The following is a 15,060-nucleotide window of genomic DNA, read 5'->3' as shown; positions in this document are numbered from 1 at the left end:
CTTGACAAGTTTTTCATTTAGCTCTAAATTAAACTGTCGGTTGGTCATTATTTTCTTTCTCTTTCTTTCTTTCTTCTCTTTTCTTGTTTTCCTGCCCACTCTTCGCAGCAACCTCTGGAGCCTTCCCTATTGGAGAGAAATTTGGAGAAAAGTGTGTCTCTTAAGTTAGCAGTGATAAAACCGTAGTTTGCCTTTTTAAAAATAATAGCTTTTTAACAGAGAGGGTAGTTAACCCTTGGAGCAGTCTGCTGAAGGCAGCGATGGGTTCTCCTCACCGGAACATTTATAAATTGACATTGGAAACTCCTTTCTGGAGATCTGTAGGAAACAGGAATTGTTTCATAGTTTGTATTAAGGGGGTGGACAGGTAAGAAGATTAGAATGATCCTTTATTGTCCAATAGTTCTTTAATCAGAAATTCCAGAAAAATTTCTTTTAGAGGAATTGAAATTTTTTTAGATGTCTGAACTGTAGCATAAGCTCTCATTCTTCCAATGAAACCTGATCCTTTATTTGCTCTTTGTATTGTTTCTTTTATTCTTAATTCCTCTTACTTTTTGCAGTGCTGATGGAACAGTTTATGTTAAACTCAGAAAACGTTTCTCCCTCCTGCTGTAAACAGGTTTTCTTTTTCTAGCTAACTGCTTGTAGATGCAGTTGCTTTTAGTGGATTTTGGAAGAAGTGTAGGGATTCTGTTAATTTTTATTTCCAAGCTGTTTTGCCATGTGTGGTTTTTTTTTTTTATTGGTGTTTTTATGAAGGACCCCGATATATTTTTCCTGCTATAACAGCAGAGAGATGCTCTTAATTATCTCTGCCAGACAGCCTGGGAAAGGGAACTGGTAGCTAACCTTAACCCACCGAAAACACGTCAACTCCGACCTCTGCAAAGCAGCCGGTCGCATCCTGGGTTTGTGCTGCTGAAATCCTGCCAGGAACCGGGCTCCTTCCCTGCCGAGGCCGCTTCCCGGGCTCAGCTGGTGCCTGCGTTTGTGCAACGGATGTGTGTCCTTCAGGACCCATGAGCACCTTCTGCCTGCCCTTGGTCCGAGTTGGGTTCAGAGCCGCAAATCGGGGGTGAAATGCTCCTTATCTTCAGCCCGCTCCCCTGAGCCGCTGCGATCCAGTCTGTCTCTGCAGTGAGGGAAGCAAATTAAATGAAGGCAGGATTACCGTGATCTCCGTATACATGGGGGATTTGTAGCTTTTGTTAACAACCTTGTTTCACGGTTGCAGCCATGTAAGACCATTCCCTTCTTAATTTTAAGCAGGGCACTTTCCCTCAAAGCCCTTGTTCTGCATTGCAGCCCTACTTCATCAAAGCACTGCGCTTTCAATGTTTGCTTAAGTAGACAGACATGTCTAAGTGCTGCGCGGGGCAGGAATGCGCTTAACCACCTTCTTAATGGCGATGAATTGGGTTGTAATTGTCCCCCACGAACTCCCAGGCGGTTTTTTTTGTGTTACCTTATATGAAAATTTTCCATTTCCCTTTCTGTGACGTTTATACAGGAGGGCTGCTTCACCAGTCCCTTCTGCTCGCCCTTGAGAGTTGTCTCAAATAAGCTGCCCGTCGTCCAGTGTGCCATTTGTCAATCCAGTTGCAAAGTGTCCCTTGGTGGCTACATCTAAGGAAAGGCAACGTCCACCTGGGTCAAACCAGAGCCTGTTTTCCCTCGGTGTTACTTCATAGGTGAGCTCTGTCTCGCAGCTGTAGAGCCAGAGGAAACAGTCTCCTGCTGTGAGCTGCTGCTCCGTGTGTTCTCTTAGAATCATACAACCATAGAATGGTTTGGGTGGGAAGGGAGCTTGAAGATCGCCCAGTGCCACCCCCTGCCCCGGGCAGGGACACCTCCCCCCAGCCCAGGGTGCTCCCAGCCCCGTCCAACCCGGCCTTGAACCCCTCCAGGGATGGGGCAGCCACAGCTTCTCGGGGCACCCTGCGCCAGGGGCTCACCGCCCCCACAGGGAAACATTTCTTCTGAATATCTCATCTAAATCTGCCCTCTTCCAGTCTGAAGCCATTCCCCCTCGTCCCATCACTCCATGCTCTTGTACAAAGTCCCTCCCCAGCTCTCCTGGAGCCCCTTTAGGCACTGGAAGGGGCTCTGAGGTCCCCCTGGAGCCTTCTCTTCTCCAGGCTGACCCCCCCCACCTCTCCCAGCCTGTCCTCCCAGCAGAGGGGCTCCGGCCCTCCCAGCATCTTTGTGATCATCTTGGTTTCTAACGAGTGGTTGGGGAATTGCACCAGTAGGTGCAGTCAGCCTGGTTCAGCTGGAAGGGGCGAGATGAGGTTGTGGTGGTGATCCAGCAGATGTGGCCAGCTCTGGCCTCCGCGGCAGGGATGCTCCGCCGGCAGAGCGCCCGCTCTGGGGCGGACTTAACGGTGGTGTGAGGCCACATCGCGGTGCGCGCAGCTCACCAGAGGCGCTCCCAGCTGCGCTCTCAACATGATCAGGGGGATGCAGTTTGTTGGGTTGTCTCCATCCTCGTTATTTCACTGATTGAATCAGTTGAACTGTTACCCTGATAGGGTTTCACGCTGCTCTAAACGAGCCGTCCTGTGCCAAGGCATCTGTCCATATTCCTGACAGCAATTGCTCAGCATGATGTGTTGCTTCTCTTTGCATGAGTCTGAATCTGAAATGACGCTTACTGGTTTTATCAGGTGAGGAGGTCATTTCTGTCCCCTTCCCCTATCTCTGTATCCAGAAAACGGGAATGTGGTGTACGTTATGTTGCCATCTTCAGTCTGGTCTGCAGAGAAGTTCCCTTTACCTGCCTTATTTTACTTCGATGCGTTACATGTGGGGTTGGTGCTTGAGAAAGCTGCAGTGGGACATTTCCAATTTGCAGGTGGAGTCGACGGGTGCAACTTTATCTTTGAGGCTCTTTCTGTTGCTCCCCACGAGCGGAGCTTCCCGTGTGGCTGAACCTGCCCGCACACCCTCTGCTGCGCTTAACCACCGGTGTGCAGCTGCCGTCAGCCCAACCGCAGTTACGCTCCGGGGGTGCCATGCCCTTTCTGGTGTTACAGCGGCCATCCTTCGCGTGCCCGCTGTGCCGAGGGGCTGCGGGGGGTCAAGTCAAGCCCCTGCCTGTTGCAGCTTCCATCCCGCGGGAGACGAATGTGTGGCAGCAGTTGGCAGACGGCTCTGAGCGCGGCAGCAGAGGAAGGATGCTCTGCTAAACCACGAAGGAGCGGGACGGGAAAGGTACCTAACAAGACCGCTAGACTGGTTTGGGGCTTTTGCCAAAAAGCGACAATTAAACTTCTGTCGTCTTGCGGACACCGCCAGCGATTCCCGAGAGAGAGTGCCGGGAGGGGGAGAGTTCCCTTAAAATAAACAGGGGCACCCGGGGAAGGATCTTGCCTTTGTGCAGAAGCCTTGGAGCATCTCCGGCATAGCAGATGGCTGCAGGAACCCTGGCAGACAAGCAGCCCAACACTGTCCTAGTGCGGATCAGCGTCTTTCAGTAAGTTTAAGAAACTTATCTTATTCCCGGTAACACAATCACTGTTCTTGTTTTGAGTGGGCAGAAATGAAACCTGTTTTGGTATTGTAGCACTCTTCTGCATGCACAGAGGCTCCTATACAGTCTATTTTAAGTTCACTGATGATGTTTTCCTCAAGAACTGGCACCCAAAACCTGCCTATTTTTCATTCTTTTTAACATACCTCCTCTCCCGCCCCCGGTCAGCCGCACGCTGGCGGTGACAGCTACTCCATCAGAGCAAGCTGAAGAGTTTGTTGCTCTGAAATACAAAAAAGTTCTCCCAGTTAGTATTTGCTCTAGACGCCTTTCCCTCACCTCCCACTTGCCCTGCTGGTGCCTCGGGGTTTTCAGAAGGAAAATACATTGTGATGCAGATGTGCTTATTGAAACAGCGGATACAGAAAGAGGAAAACACGAAATGTAAAGCACTTTGCTTCGCAGCTTGAACAGTGCCCTGAGCTTCCAGCGCTGTTAGCTATTTGGGACGGATGCTTCCCCGAGTGAGGCATGCCGGTTATTAACCAGGCTCCTGCTGAGGTCCTATTTTTCCAGTCCATCAACAAGCTATGCGTAGAGGAGGGATCGTCTTAAATAGGAAAAGTAAGGCAGAAAATCTGTTGCGGTCTTCAAGCTCCCTCCCAAGTGGTCAGAGTCTGTGGGAATGATACCTAAAAGCTGAGAGAGAAGTCAGGATTTTTTTTTTTTTTTTTTTTTTTTTTACTGTTTCTATGGAGACTGAAATTATTACAGTGATTCCCTGCTTGGTTTTCAGCCCCTGAAGCTGGTGCCTTTCCCGTTCCCCGGCGTTGCAGGTGTGCCCCCTCCCCGGGCTCAGCCCTGGGTCCTCCCGGGCAGGACGGGCAGAGAGGGGTGTCAGGGCCGGCGGGAACACCGAGCCCGCCTGTGAGGAGGCGGGATCTTTGGAAGGCAGAAGAAAAGAGAAGCGAGTTGTGCTTCGACTGACCAGGCAAACGCAGGAATCGCTGCTGGCTGCGCGCGCAGAGACAAGCTGCGCTGCTGGGGAAGAGCTGTCGGCGGCCTCCCTGTTCGGCTCAGCCGTGAGCATCGCACACGCGGACCGTGGGGCACTGCCCTCGTGTCACCGCCACGTGTCCCACTCGGCTGTCTGAGACGAGAAGCAACGAGCTGTTTCTTTACTGTTTTACTGCTCTAAATGAAGGCAGAATCTTGCTAATGTTGCGATGGCTTAAATAAATACCTTGAACTCGTTCGTTAATGACATGGGGCTCTCTGGCTTAATAGGTACTCTGTTTCTATGGAGTTTTGCTGTAATTTATTCTGCTGTATTTAATAAAGGGATTTTCCTTATTGCTTTTGGCAGTACTTGATCACTAATAATACTTATTGACAAAGGTCAGCATAGGCTTATAAATTTCAACCTCTGCTATGCACATAACGAAATGTCCCCTCATAACGTTTAAGAACAAGGATAATAAATATTAATTTCGATCTCTTAGCTCAAAGCCTCAGTGTCACGGCTATTCCTAACTCGGTGATCCTGACGGACAGGCTGCAGGCAGCAGGGCTGACCTCTGTCCGTCTGTCCCGTTCCGAGTGACCGCTCGCCCCTCGGGGGCACTCTGTTCCCGACTGCCTCAGAGGCACAACACAGCACGAGACCGGTAGCGCTCAGCTGTCTTCCGCCTTTCTGGGGCACTGTCGCCTTCGCCCCGGTGGCACGGCTCGCTCTCCGTGACATGCTGTTAAACGGCTCCTGCTTTTACCCGAGTGTCCAGCAAAGCAGAGAGGCTGTCGTGGATCCCGGTCCAGCTCTGTCCAGTGCAGCCCCAGACCGAACACCTCCTTTCACGCTGAAGAAAAGTCTCTCCTGCCTGAAAGGAGAAGGAAAATCTTCACGTCCCGGACACCGTGATCTTGTTAATGACCCATCCGCATCAGTTGTCCCCTCCTGGGTGGGATGTGCCCCCCGGGAGGCGAAGCCGGGCTCCCCGCTGCGCCGAGGGGGCTGTGCGTTGGTGTCCTGCCGTGGCCATGGCTGCGTGGGACGGTGGCCTTTGTCCTGCAGCTTGGCCGTCTCCCATGCTTGTTATTTTATGGAAAATTGAAATTGTCATTTACTTCCCTGCGGTGAAGACTTCAGGAGTTTTTTATCTGCTACTTTTTAACCTGTCGTTTTGTTTTAGCTAGCAAAGGTTAATTCTATATTCTTCCCTCACTCTGCTTTTCTGTCTTTTGTCAGCGAGTTCTTTGTTGTTGTTATTTCCCGAAATGAGCCACCAGCGCTGCGCCGTAATAGCTGTGCCAGCGACTGTACCTCTCCGCTGCTGGCTGCGGGATACTGTGGGTCCTGGATGAATGCTAATTTACCACTTTGGATTTAAAAATTTATAGGAGATGCGTAGCTGCTGGGAGGGGCTGCTACTGCTGGGATGTTTCCCTGGGTGTGGATGCGTTCATTTTCACTCACCATTCCGAGGCAGGTTATACCAAGCTTTTGCTGACAGAATTCTTTGACAGCATCCCTTGATACTTCGGTATCCAGTAAAGAGCCAAAATCCTGAGGATATTTTGCAGTATGTTTTCTTTTTAGTCTGTTCTCTTCGTCGCTGAGAGCAGGAAATAGATTGTGTAGCTCTTAGCCTTGATAACGTCATGGTAACGTCCATCTTCTTTGATCCGAAACCATTAAGCGTTGAAGGAAGACAGAGGGAGAATAACAGAGGGAGGGTGAGCATCGAACCAAATAATTGTATAAATGCCAAACTAAAACCAGTCTCATCCTCCGCGGGATGTCCTTTTGCCAGGAATTAGCGCGATATATGTTCCAAGTAATGGGTTTTACCAAGGGCGATGGTGGGGAAAAAGATGAGTAAAGCGTACGTACATAAAATATCAAAAACATTGGACAGGTACCACTTAAAAGGTAGCCTTGCTTTTTCAAATTAATGGACCTTGTCAGCTGAAATACAGTATATATTGAAAACCTTTGAGAGTTAAGGATTTTTTTTCATATACGCTCTTCCCCTCGGCTTCCATTTGAAGACTTGTTTTAATGCTTTCATGGGAAACGGCAGTCCAGTTTGCCTCTTTTTGGTAAGATGCTGGCCCGGCAGAAGTCAGTGATTTATTTGTACTGGGAAGGGGAGCTGGCCCTGCTCCTGGGCTGGAGAGGGCAGCTCGGGGTTGTGCTGACCCCCGGCGCGCGGGAGGGCTCCTGAGCTGGTCCTTCCCCGGTGTGGCAAAGGCACCACCAAAACCAAACGCCGTTTTTGAGTGCTCATTCGGCAGAGGCGTGAGCAGCTGCCCGAGGAGATGGACCGAGGCACGTTGACTCGCAGCTCCTTCTCAAAGGAGCTGCCAATTTATTGCCGTATCGTACAGATGTTTAGTTCGGGGAGGGGATGGCCTGAACGTGAGGAGGTTGTCTAAATGCAGCGGCACTGCCCGGGCGCAGCGACGTCTGGTGAGGAGCACGGGGGGAACCGGCATTCAGCAAACGGCAAGGCAGACTAAGAGTGCAGAATTTTGAGCAACTCTTGGAGAGTCTGCGCTGCACCCAGAAGTGCCTCTGCAGTTTACCCAACGCTTCAGCCTGGAGAGCGTGGGCAGGGGTGGCCGCAGAGGAGCCCGGAGCTCGGCGTGGGGTGACGGCCCAGCTGGTGCCCGACCTCGGGTGCCGGCGGTTGTGCTGAGCTGTGGCCACAACAGAAGAGTGTTAAGGAGCTACTAAGGCTGACTTGTTTGACAGGGATTTTATTTGGCGCTGGCTGGAGTCACGCCGTCGATTCTTGCGTAGGGAGGTGCGCAGGAGAATTCACCTGCGAAATACCAAATCCTCACCGGGCTGAGGGATGTTTTCTCTTGTTTTTTCTAAAAGCAACGTGCTCCGTGCGCGGCGGAGAGCGCACGCCTGGGGGTGCGCTGCTGAGCACAGGGGCAGCGCTCTGCTCGGCGCAGCGCTGGCAGCCAAACGCAACCGGGACTTGGAGACTACTCTGAAGTCGCTTCTTCCCCATGCAAACAAATCGCTGACGTCTGGCAGTGAATGGAGCACTGAGCCCTTCCTTTCTGCAACCGTCCCTGGGAAGCAAAGCAGTTGGGAGTTTGCGGGAATCGCCCAGCGCGGGGGGGAGGGGGAGGGGGAAGCGCGGCAGAGCAGCTTGTGGGGGCACTGTGCTGTGCGATTGATGGTGATTTCTTGTTGCAGTTTCCTGCTTTTTCAACTTCACCACCCCATCTGGGATTGTGCTGTCACCAAACTACCCTGAAGAATACGGAAGCAGCTTGCACTGCGTTTGGTTAATTATAGCTAGACCCGAGAGCCGAATTCACTTGGCTTTCAATGATTTTGACGTGGAGCCCCAGTTTGATTTCCTAGCGGTGAAGGATGGCGGGACCGCCGAATCGCCGGTGCTGGGGACCTTCTCAGGGAACCAGATCCCCTCCTCTCTGACCAGCAGCGGCCACGTAGCCAGGCTGGAGTTCCAGACCGACCACTCCATGGAGAAGAGGGGCTTCAACATAACCTTCACCAGTAAGTGCCCGGTCCTCCCTTCTGGTTTTCACTTCAAGCTCTCGGTTCTTTTTGGAGACTAACGTGCAAGGGTTCGATCTCCCTAAAACCATTGTAAATCCAGAGTAAGTCTGAAAATCGGGGATTACTTGAGATTTGCAGTTGGATAATTGAGGATTGGTTTTAAGCTTAGAGCTGACGGCACAAGTTCTTTCTGGCTGCGAAGTTTAAGTGTTGTCCAGTGGTGAAAGAAACGGTTTGGCCCTGGATTATCTGCACGTGGGGCAGTCAGGGCTGCCGTTCTCCCTCAGCCCGCGGCTTGCTGTGTGACACGGGCTCCCTGCCCTCCGTCTCCGTGCCTCCCTGCCCTCCCTCTCCGTGCCTCCCTGCTGCTCCCGGGGGTGAGTGTGCCCACTGCTTTGGGCACAGCTCGGTGCAGGTCAGACGGAGCTGCTAGATCTCGGGCGGTTGTGTTCATCAGTCAATGCTGTCGTCGTTTGCTGACACCTGAAAGCGTGCAGGACTTTGAAGATAAAGGAAGACACGTAGCAATGTCTTACAAAGCATTGAAACTTTCGCAGATGTGTTTGGCTTCACGTAAGTTCAGTCTTCAAATCTCAAATGAATGCTATGGTAATTTTATCCTCATATTGTCCTATAATTTTCTAAAGAGCGTTATTAAACCTATTCAGCAGAACTGATAAATGACTTTGTTATAATAGCCTTTAGTGGCACAGCTAAATTAATAGCCTTTCTGGCTATGATTGCAAATCCTCTATTTTACAAAAAAAAAATAATATAAAAAATCAGAGGTCTTAAGAAATCCTTTGCCACACTACAGCAGGCTGAAGGCTCATCAGATGAAGTAGCTGGTGTGTGGTAGTGTCACACACCCAGGGTTGAGCCCTGGATCCAGCAAGTGGGGAGACACCTCATCCAGAAGCACTGCTGGTGCCCTCCGGGATGCGTCTCCGATACGTTACGTACCCGTGTCGGGAGTTGTGGCTGTCCCCTGTATGAAGACATTTTTAAGACAAATTTTTTATTGTTGTAAATGACTCTCAGCTACGCATGAATTAATCTGTTCCGACTGCTTGAACTAGCGAAAGGGAGCTCCTGAGCCTGTCCCAGCCACCGTGCCACCCTTGGCTTCGGTTTAGGTGTGAGAGAGGAGACAACGTATTGCTGCAAGGGACAGGTACGAGAGCACAAGGAGCAGATGCAGCCTGTGTTTGCCCCTTTAGCAGAGTATACAACGAGACATTGTATGAGTAACGATGCTCTGTAGGAAATCGAGAACTCATCTGAAGTTGGTCAAGTGCATTAAAGATCCTAAAAGCACGTGTGTGTAATTAATCTGGAGGCTTTAATCTTTCATACACTGCTCATCTCTGAAGACCACCTCCCGGCATATGAAGATATAGTACATAATTATGCACTTAATGGGGAATTAAGGCTACAGACTTATTTTCTGATTGGTTGGCTGGCCGAGTTTTTAACGGCTGGGAGAGGGCAGGCCTTTAAACAGAGCTGTGTGGCTGTGCGGTTCCATGCGCAGCTTGGCAGCACCTGGGAAGGTAATTGCTGTGCATCCTTCGTTTTCTCCCAGTAACGATGACAGGCAAGGTCGGGGACTCTATGGCAGTCAATCACAGGACGTGCTGAGGGGACCCTGACTTCTAAGCACAGGGCTTTAAAGCTTTCTGTTTTTCTCTTACGTCCCCTTTGCGCAGGTGCACACGCTGCGGTAGAGTTTTTAAAAATCTTTCCCTATTTTGAGTATTTGCGCATTTTCACATGCCAGAGATGGCTGAGGAGATAATTTGGTTCCACGGGCTCTTTTCTGGCCCCGTGCCTCAGCACCTCTTGGATGCAGATGGTTTTAATCTCATCCTTCCTCTCCGAGTTCGCAAATGAACGCTTGCAGTAGAGACGGAACAGAAAAACTTAAGTGGCTTCAACGGGATGAGAAGTTGAACAGTGGGACCACGTACTTGGGTGCCTTACCAGTTTAGAGATGAGGTGGTGACGTGATTTCTGCCACAGGCTGACTCCGTGTAGAGCACAGTAGCCTTGCTGGGCTGGTAATGGCCCAAATTCAAGCCTGTGCTCTTTGGTCTTCCCCGTGAGGAAGGTCCACTGTCCAGGGCCAAGATCAAGTGCGGTTGTCTCCATAGGAAAGACATGAAACTGTTGTTTAATGGCTCAGGTTGTGGTCTAACTTACTTATTTTTGAATAGACCAGAGGTGGGAGAACAAGTCACTGACTATTCTCTTGTCTTCCCCTCTCAGCGTTTAGGCACAACGAATGCCCTGACCCCGGCGTGCCTGTGAACGGAAAGCGATTCGGCGACAGCCTCCAGCTCGGCAGCTCCGTGTCCTTCCTTTGCGATGAGGGCTTCATTAGGACCCACGGCTCAGAAACCATCACCTGCATCTTGAAGGAAGGAAACGTGGTCTGGAACAACGCAGTGCTCAGATGCGAAGGTAAATTTTATCCTCTTTCCTACTAGTCTGTACGTGCACCTTGGAGGGAGAGCGGTCCCCTGGTGTTTTGGGGGAAAAGGATGATAATTTTGTCTACTGTGGTCCTGCTCAGATAACCCAGGGACGCAGTGCTGGCCTTGCGGGGCCTTTTGCCATCAGGTAGGCAGAGGCGGTTGTTGTTGAGAGCTGAAGGACTGTTGGACTTCAGTTCTGACCCTCAGCTCTCGGTTATGGCCAAGATGTTGCGTAGCTCTGGGAGGTGGTGTCTGCACAGGAGAGTTTGCTTAGTGGGGAGTGCCGGTCCAGTAGTCACTGAGCACCAAACTCAGTTTGTTCTCTAATTTTTTGTGAAATGACTGATGGGGATTATTTTTATTAGCTTGGTTTTTGTTACAGCAGATGTTTTTCTAATAACAATAATAAAAGGCTTTGATTTATTGATGACTAAAAGCTTTGCTGCTGCTCTGTCAGGAAGGGAGTTCTGTCCTGATTTTTTATACATGTAAAATACATGATAGTTTTATAATGAAAGAAGCAAAAGGTACAGATCTTCACTCTGAAAAGCGGACGTGTTGCTGCAGACATTTGTAGGCACACACATACCTTTGCCGTCTCTGTCAGCGCGGTGCATCGTCCCCGTCGAATGGAGTCTGGCAGTTGAGGGCCACAAATTTTGCGTTTACATCTCTTTGCCACGACAGCTCCGGTAGCCAACCTAGAAACGGGCGAGATGGGTTGAAGTAAAGGCTTTAATACAGATTGCAAAGCTTTTTCCCAGTCCTTTAAAGCTTCTGCTATGGAAAAGAGAAGTGAAGAACGAGCTGGTTAGAAGTGAAAAATCTTCCTGTGCCCTCCGCTCTCAGGGAAGCGATGTCCCGCACTGGTGTTTGCAGCGATCTGAATAACCAGTTCCGTGCTTGTGAGAAACAGTACCGTAGTGCTGAGAAATAATGTCAGTAATTGGTCATGCATTGTTCAAATGTTCGAGCAGTAGGAATCGCACAATCTAGTCCATTGTCTTTCAGATGAAAGAAGAAGGTATCAATTGCGTTCAGGAACTTTTATGTAACAAGAAGCTGCATTTTTTTTTATATTCTTGTGTACTTTTTCTTTTGTGAGCAGCTGACAATAAAATGTCTATAGGTTTGATTCGGGGTTTCCATTACTTTCACAAGCACGAACCCTTAAGTTTCTGTATCTGTAAGTGTAGAAGAGAAATAGACATTAAATAATACACTTTTAATCAGGGTTTATCTTTGGAAGCTTTGATAACCTTATGCCATTAACTTGTGCTTTTTTCTCTGTGATCACAGTGGTGATTTCTTTGACTCACCCTTCAGTATGCACTCGGTTAAGTGTACATTTTAATTAGTCTTTTTAAACAAGGAGGAAGTATATAGATCTAAAGTACTTTTTAGCACTTGAAAAAATTAATGGCAAAGAAGAAACCTGAAAAAAGGAGTTGAAAGATGGATAGAAGTCCTGGCAGGAGTTCTTTGGGGCAGAAAGGAGCCTCTTGTTCGGAAATAATTGGTTGAGATCCGGTTGAGACCAGTTGAGTTTCACCGGGCATCCTTCAGCTCAGCAGCGGAGGTCTGGGGCTTACAGAGGGGTTGGAGGCCACATCGAGTATAACGCTGCGTAGCCCTTGTGCAGAGCTCGCCCGGCGGCCGGCCCTGGGCTGGAGCTTCCGCGGCTGCCCTGCCGGAGCAGAGCAAGGTCCCCTTGGTCCGCGGGACTCGACGGGCAGCGACTCCGGTGGGGTGATGGGCTCGGTCTGCCCGTGGGAGCTCCCGAAGGACCGGAATGTTGTCGTGCTGCCGTGCACGTCACGCGTGACCGGCACCAGTGACTGGAGTCAGCGGGACATGAAGAAAAGCCATCTGGGTGGTGAATCCTGCAAAGTGCTGAGCAGGGGGAACACAGACTCGCAGGAACAGACACACGTTTCCATCCGTTTGATTTTTTTTAGAGGACAATATGTTGCGGTTTCAGGGCTATAGGATTTTGTACCTCTGGTCCATCGCATCCAGTGCCCTTTTTCCGGAAAAGATAGTAATACGCCTTCAGCTTCTGCTGGTGGCACAGGGGACCACAGTGTGGCCTAAATGCCGTAGTCTTGTGATGTCCCTTGTGGAAGAAAAGACATGACTCAATTACCACAGATATGAAAGATTTTCTGGCACCTGCAGCTACCGAAATGCAAACTGACCTTGCAGTTTTCTCTGGTTTTGTATCTAATAATCGTTATTATACCCCGTCCCCTTGGAGCCACTGCACAAGGACAGGCTACCGGCTCCCGCAGGTACAGTAGCAGGCTGCCGCGTCTTCAGTTTAAATCTAAAAAGGCCGTTTCTTACCAGCTAGCGTTGTTATTTAATTTGGTTCTGGTTATTTTTAACACCTGAGAAACAATAACGCGTGACAGCTATTGCACGGCGGGACAGTACCGCCTGGCGGGGAGGGCTACGTCCGATCGTGCCGCAGCTGCTGTGATGCTCTTCACCTGAATCCCGTCGTTTTCCTTGTCCCCAGCGCCCTGCGGGGGCCACCTGACGTCGCCCAGCGGAACCATCCTGTCCCCCGGCTGGCCTGGCTTCTACAAGGACTCGCTGAGCTGCGCGTGGGTCATAGAGGCCCAGCCGGGCTACCCCATCAAGATCACGTTTGACAGGTGCTCACCGGGGACTTCCCAAACTTCTCCTATTTGCACTTCCCCCCCGTGCCCCCCCTTTGGTGGTTCCAGCAGTGTTGAGTTTCAGCCACCCCCGGAGGAGAAGGGAGCGAAGTGCTCAGCGCTGGGTTTGGCAGTCAGGTTCTCTCTTTCTCTCTCTCTCTTTTTTTTTTTTTTTTTTTTATTAACTCCTGGCAAGGCATTAAAATTCACCTAACATTCAAGAAGAAAAGGTGGAAAATGGTGATTTTTCCCTTTTTCTCTCGACTAACTCCTGCTAATTTGCAGTGCTATTTTAGGCACAGGTAGGACACGTTTTGGGCGGCTGAGCTCCCCCGTGCGCAGCCTGCCAGGGAGAAGCAGCAGCGAGGAGCTGGCCCCGAGTCGGGAGTGCCGAGTCTCCGATTTGCCCTGGATTTCAGGGTTTGAGGAGGACTACTCTTTCTTGCCCCTGGTGCTGTATGTCTGAGAGGGGGTTGTTCGCGCAGCAGAAGGTGCTTGTTGCTGCTAAGGGTGCTCGGCGGCAGCAGAGGAAGCCGGTGAAGGATCAGAAAGGAACCAAAATGCGTAGGAGGGGAATGACGTGTTCTCAGTAAGAGGCTCATCAGCCGCAGATTGGGCAGCGGACACGGACCCACAGACTGCCCCACGGCCCCTGCTGCCCTCTAGTCATTACAGAGCGTTCAGCACTGTGATAATGAAAAATTAGCCATGCTGGGTTTTGACAGAGGTGTTCTTGTGTCCCCTTCAGATTTAAGACGGAGGTGAATTATGACACGCTGGAAGTGCGAGATGGCCGGTCCTATTCTTCCCCGTTGATAGGTGTCTATGATGGGACTCAGGTGCCCCAGTTCCTCATCAGCACCAGCAACTACCTCTACCTCCTCTTCACCACTGACAAAAGCCACTCTGACATAGGCTTTCAGATCCGATATGAAAGTAAGTGCAAGTTATTCATGTAATTACGTGCTCTCCAGCGGCACAATGGACTCAATCAGAGCCCGTAGGACTCGCTTCTCCCTTGCCAGGCAGTTAGCGCAGTGGCAGTGATTGAGAATGCGAAGCTGCTACAAGTGGAGCAGCAGTTTCTGCTTTTTTACCATCTCGGTTGTTTATAGAGTCTTTTATTTTAGCATCTACAGAATATTACTGATTTTAGGAGGCAAAGTTGTGTTCCTCTGTCCACTTCATCCTCTTACTTTGGGGATAATCAGTAGGACTTTGAAGGAGCTCATACGAGGAGTTGGACTTTCCCGCAGGCTAATCGCTGCCCCTTGCAGCAGGCTCTGCGGCCACCGAGGGGTCTGACACGAGTGGGTTTGTTTGCCACAGCTGTGAAGCTCCAGTCAGACCACTGCTTGGATCCGGGGATCCCGGTAAATGGCCAGCGCCACGGCAATGATTTCTACGTGGGAGCGCTGGTGACGTTCAGCTGCGATTCAGGCTACACCCTGAGCGACAGCGAAGCCCTGGAGTGTGAGCCGAACTTCCAGTGGAGCCGCCCGCTGCCCAGCTGTGAGGGTAAGGAGTGCAGAAGAGAACATCTGCAGGAGGTGGCGAGCACTTAATTTGCAGTTCTACTGCAAAAGCAAAGCAGCAATTGTGAGGTTCGCAGTGACACTTGATCTGTGTATTTTGTTTGATTTTGATGGGTTGGGCTTTGTTTTGACATTCAGAACTGATATTCTTCCAGCTGACGATGGGTTTTGAATTCTTTAATTCTTTCTTTTTTCTTTTTTCTTTTTTTTTTCAGCTCTATGTGGAGGTTACATTCGTGGTTCCAGTGGTACCATCTTATCCCCAGGCTTCCCTGATTTTTATCCCAATAACTTGAACTGCACGTGGACAATAGAAACGTCACATGGGAAAGGTAAGAAGCCTTTAGCTTAGAGTAGTTTTAGAGGT

General features: G+C 50.3%; 1 protein-coding gene across 1 annotated transcript in view; it reads left to right on the top strand.

The window, feature by feature from the left end:
* The window catches only part of CSMD2 (CUB and Sushi multiple domains 2), a gene marked incomplete at both ends in the record, with an annotated part of 311,031 nt that overhangs the window by 182,478 nt on the left and 113,493 nt on the right, over window positions 1-15,060 (top strand). The window contains 6 exons of the mRNA XM_082494202.1: window positions 7,689-8,015; window positions 10,287-10,481; window positions 13,017-13,155; window positions 13,907-14,094; window positions 14,488-14,676; window positions 14,909-15,025. Of these exons, the coding sequence (XP_082350328.1) occupies window positions 7,689-8,015; window positions 10,287-10,481; window positions 13,017-13,155; window positions 13,907-14,094; window positions 14,488-14,676; window positions 14,909-15,025 (1,155 nt within the window). The remainder of the gene's footprint in view (window positions 1-7,688; window positions 8,016-10,286; window positions 10,482-13,016; window positions 13,156-13,906; window positions 14,095-14,487; window positions 14,677-14,908; window positions 15,026-15,060) is intronic.

The sequence above is a fragment of the Vanellus vanellus genome (genome assembly GCF_965231255.1).
Source record: "Vanellus vanellus genome assembly, chromosome: 22".
In the NCBI taxonomy this organism is placed as follows: domain Eukaryota; kingdom Metazoa; phylum Chordata; class Aves; order Charadriiformes; family Charadriidae; genus Vanellus; species Vanellus vanellus.
Note: the sequence above shows the minus strand (reverse complement) of the source record. Positions and strands in the feature narration are given on the sequence as shown.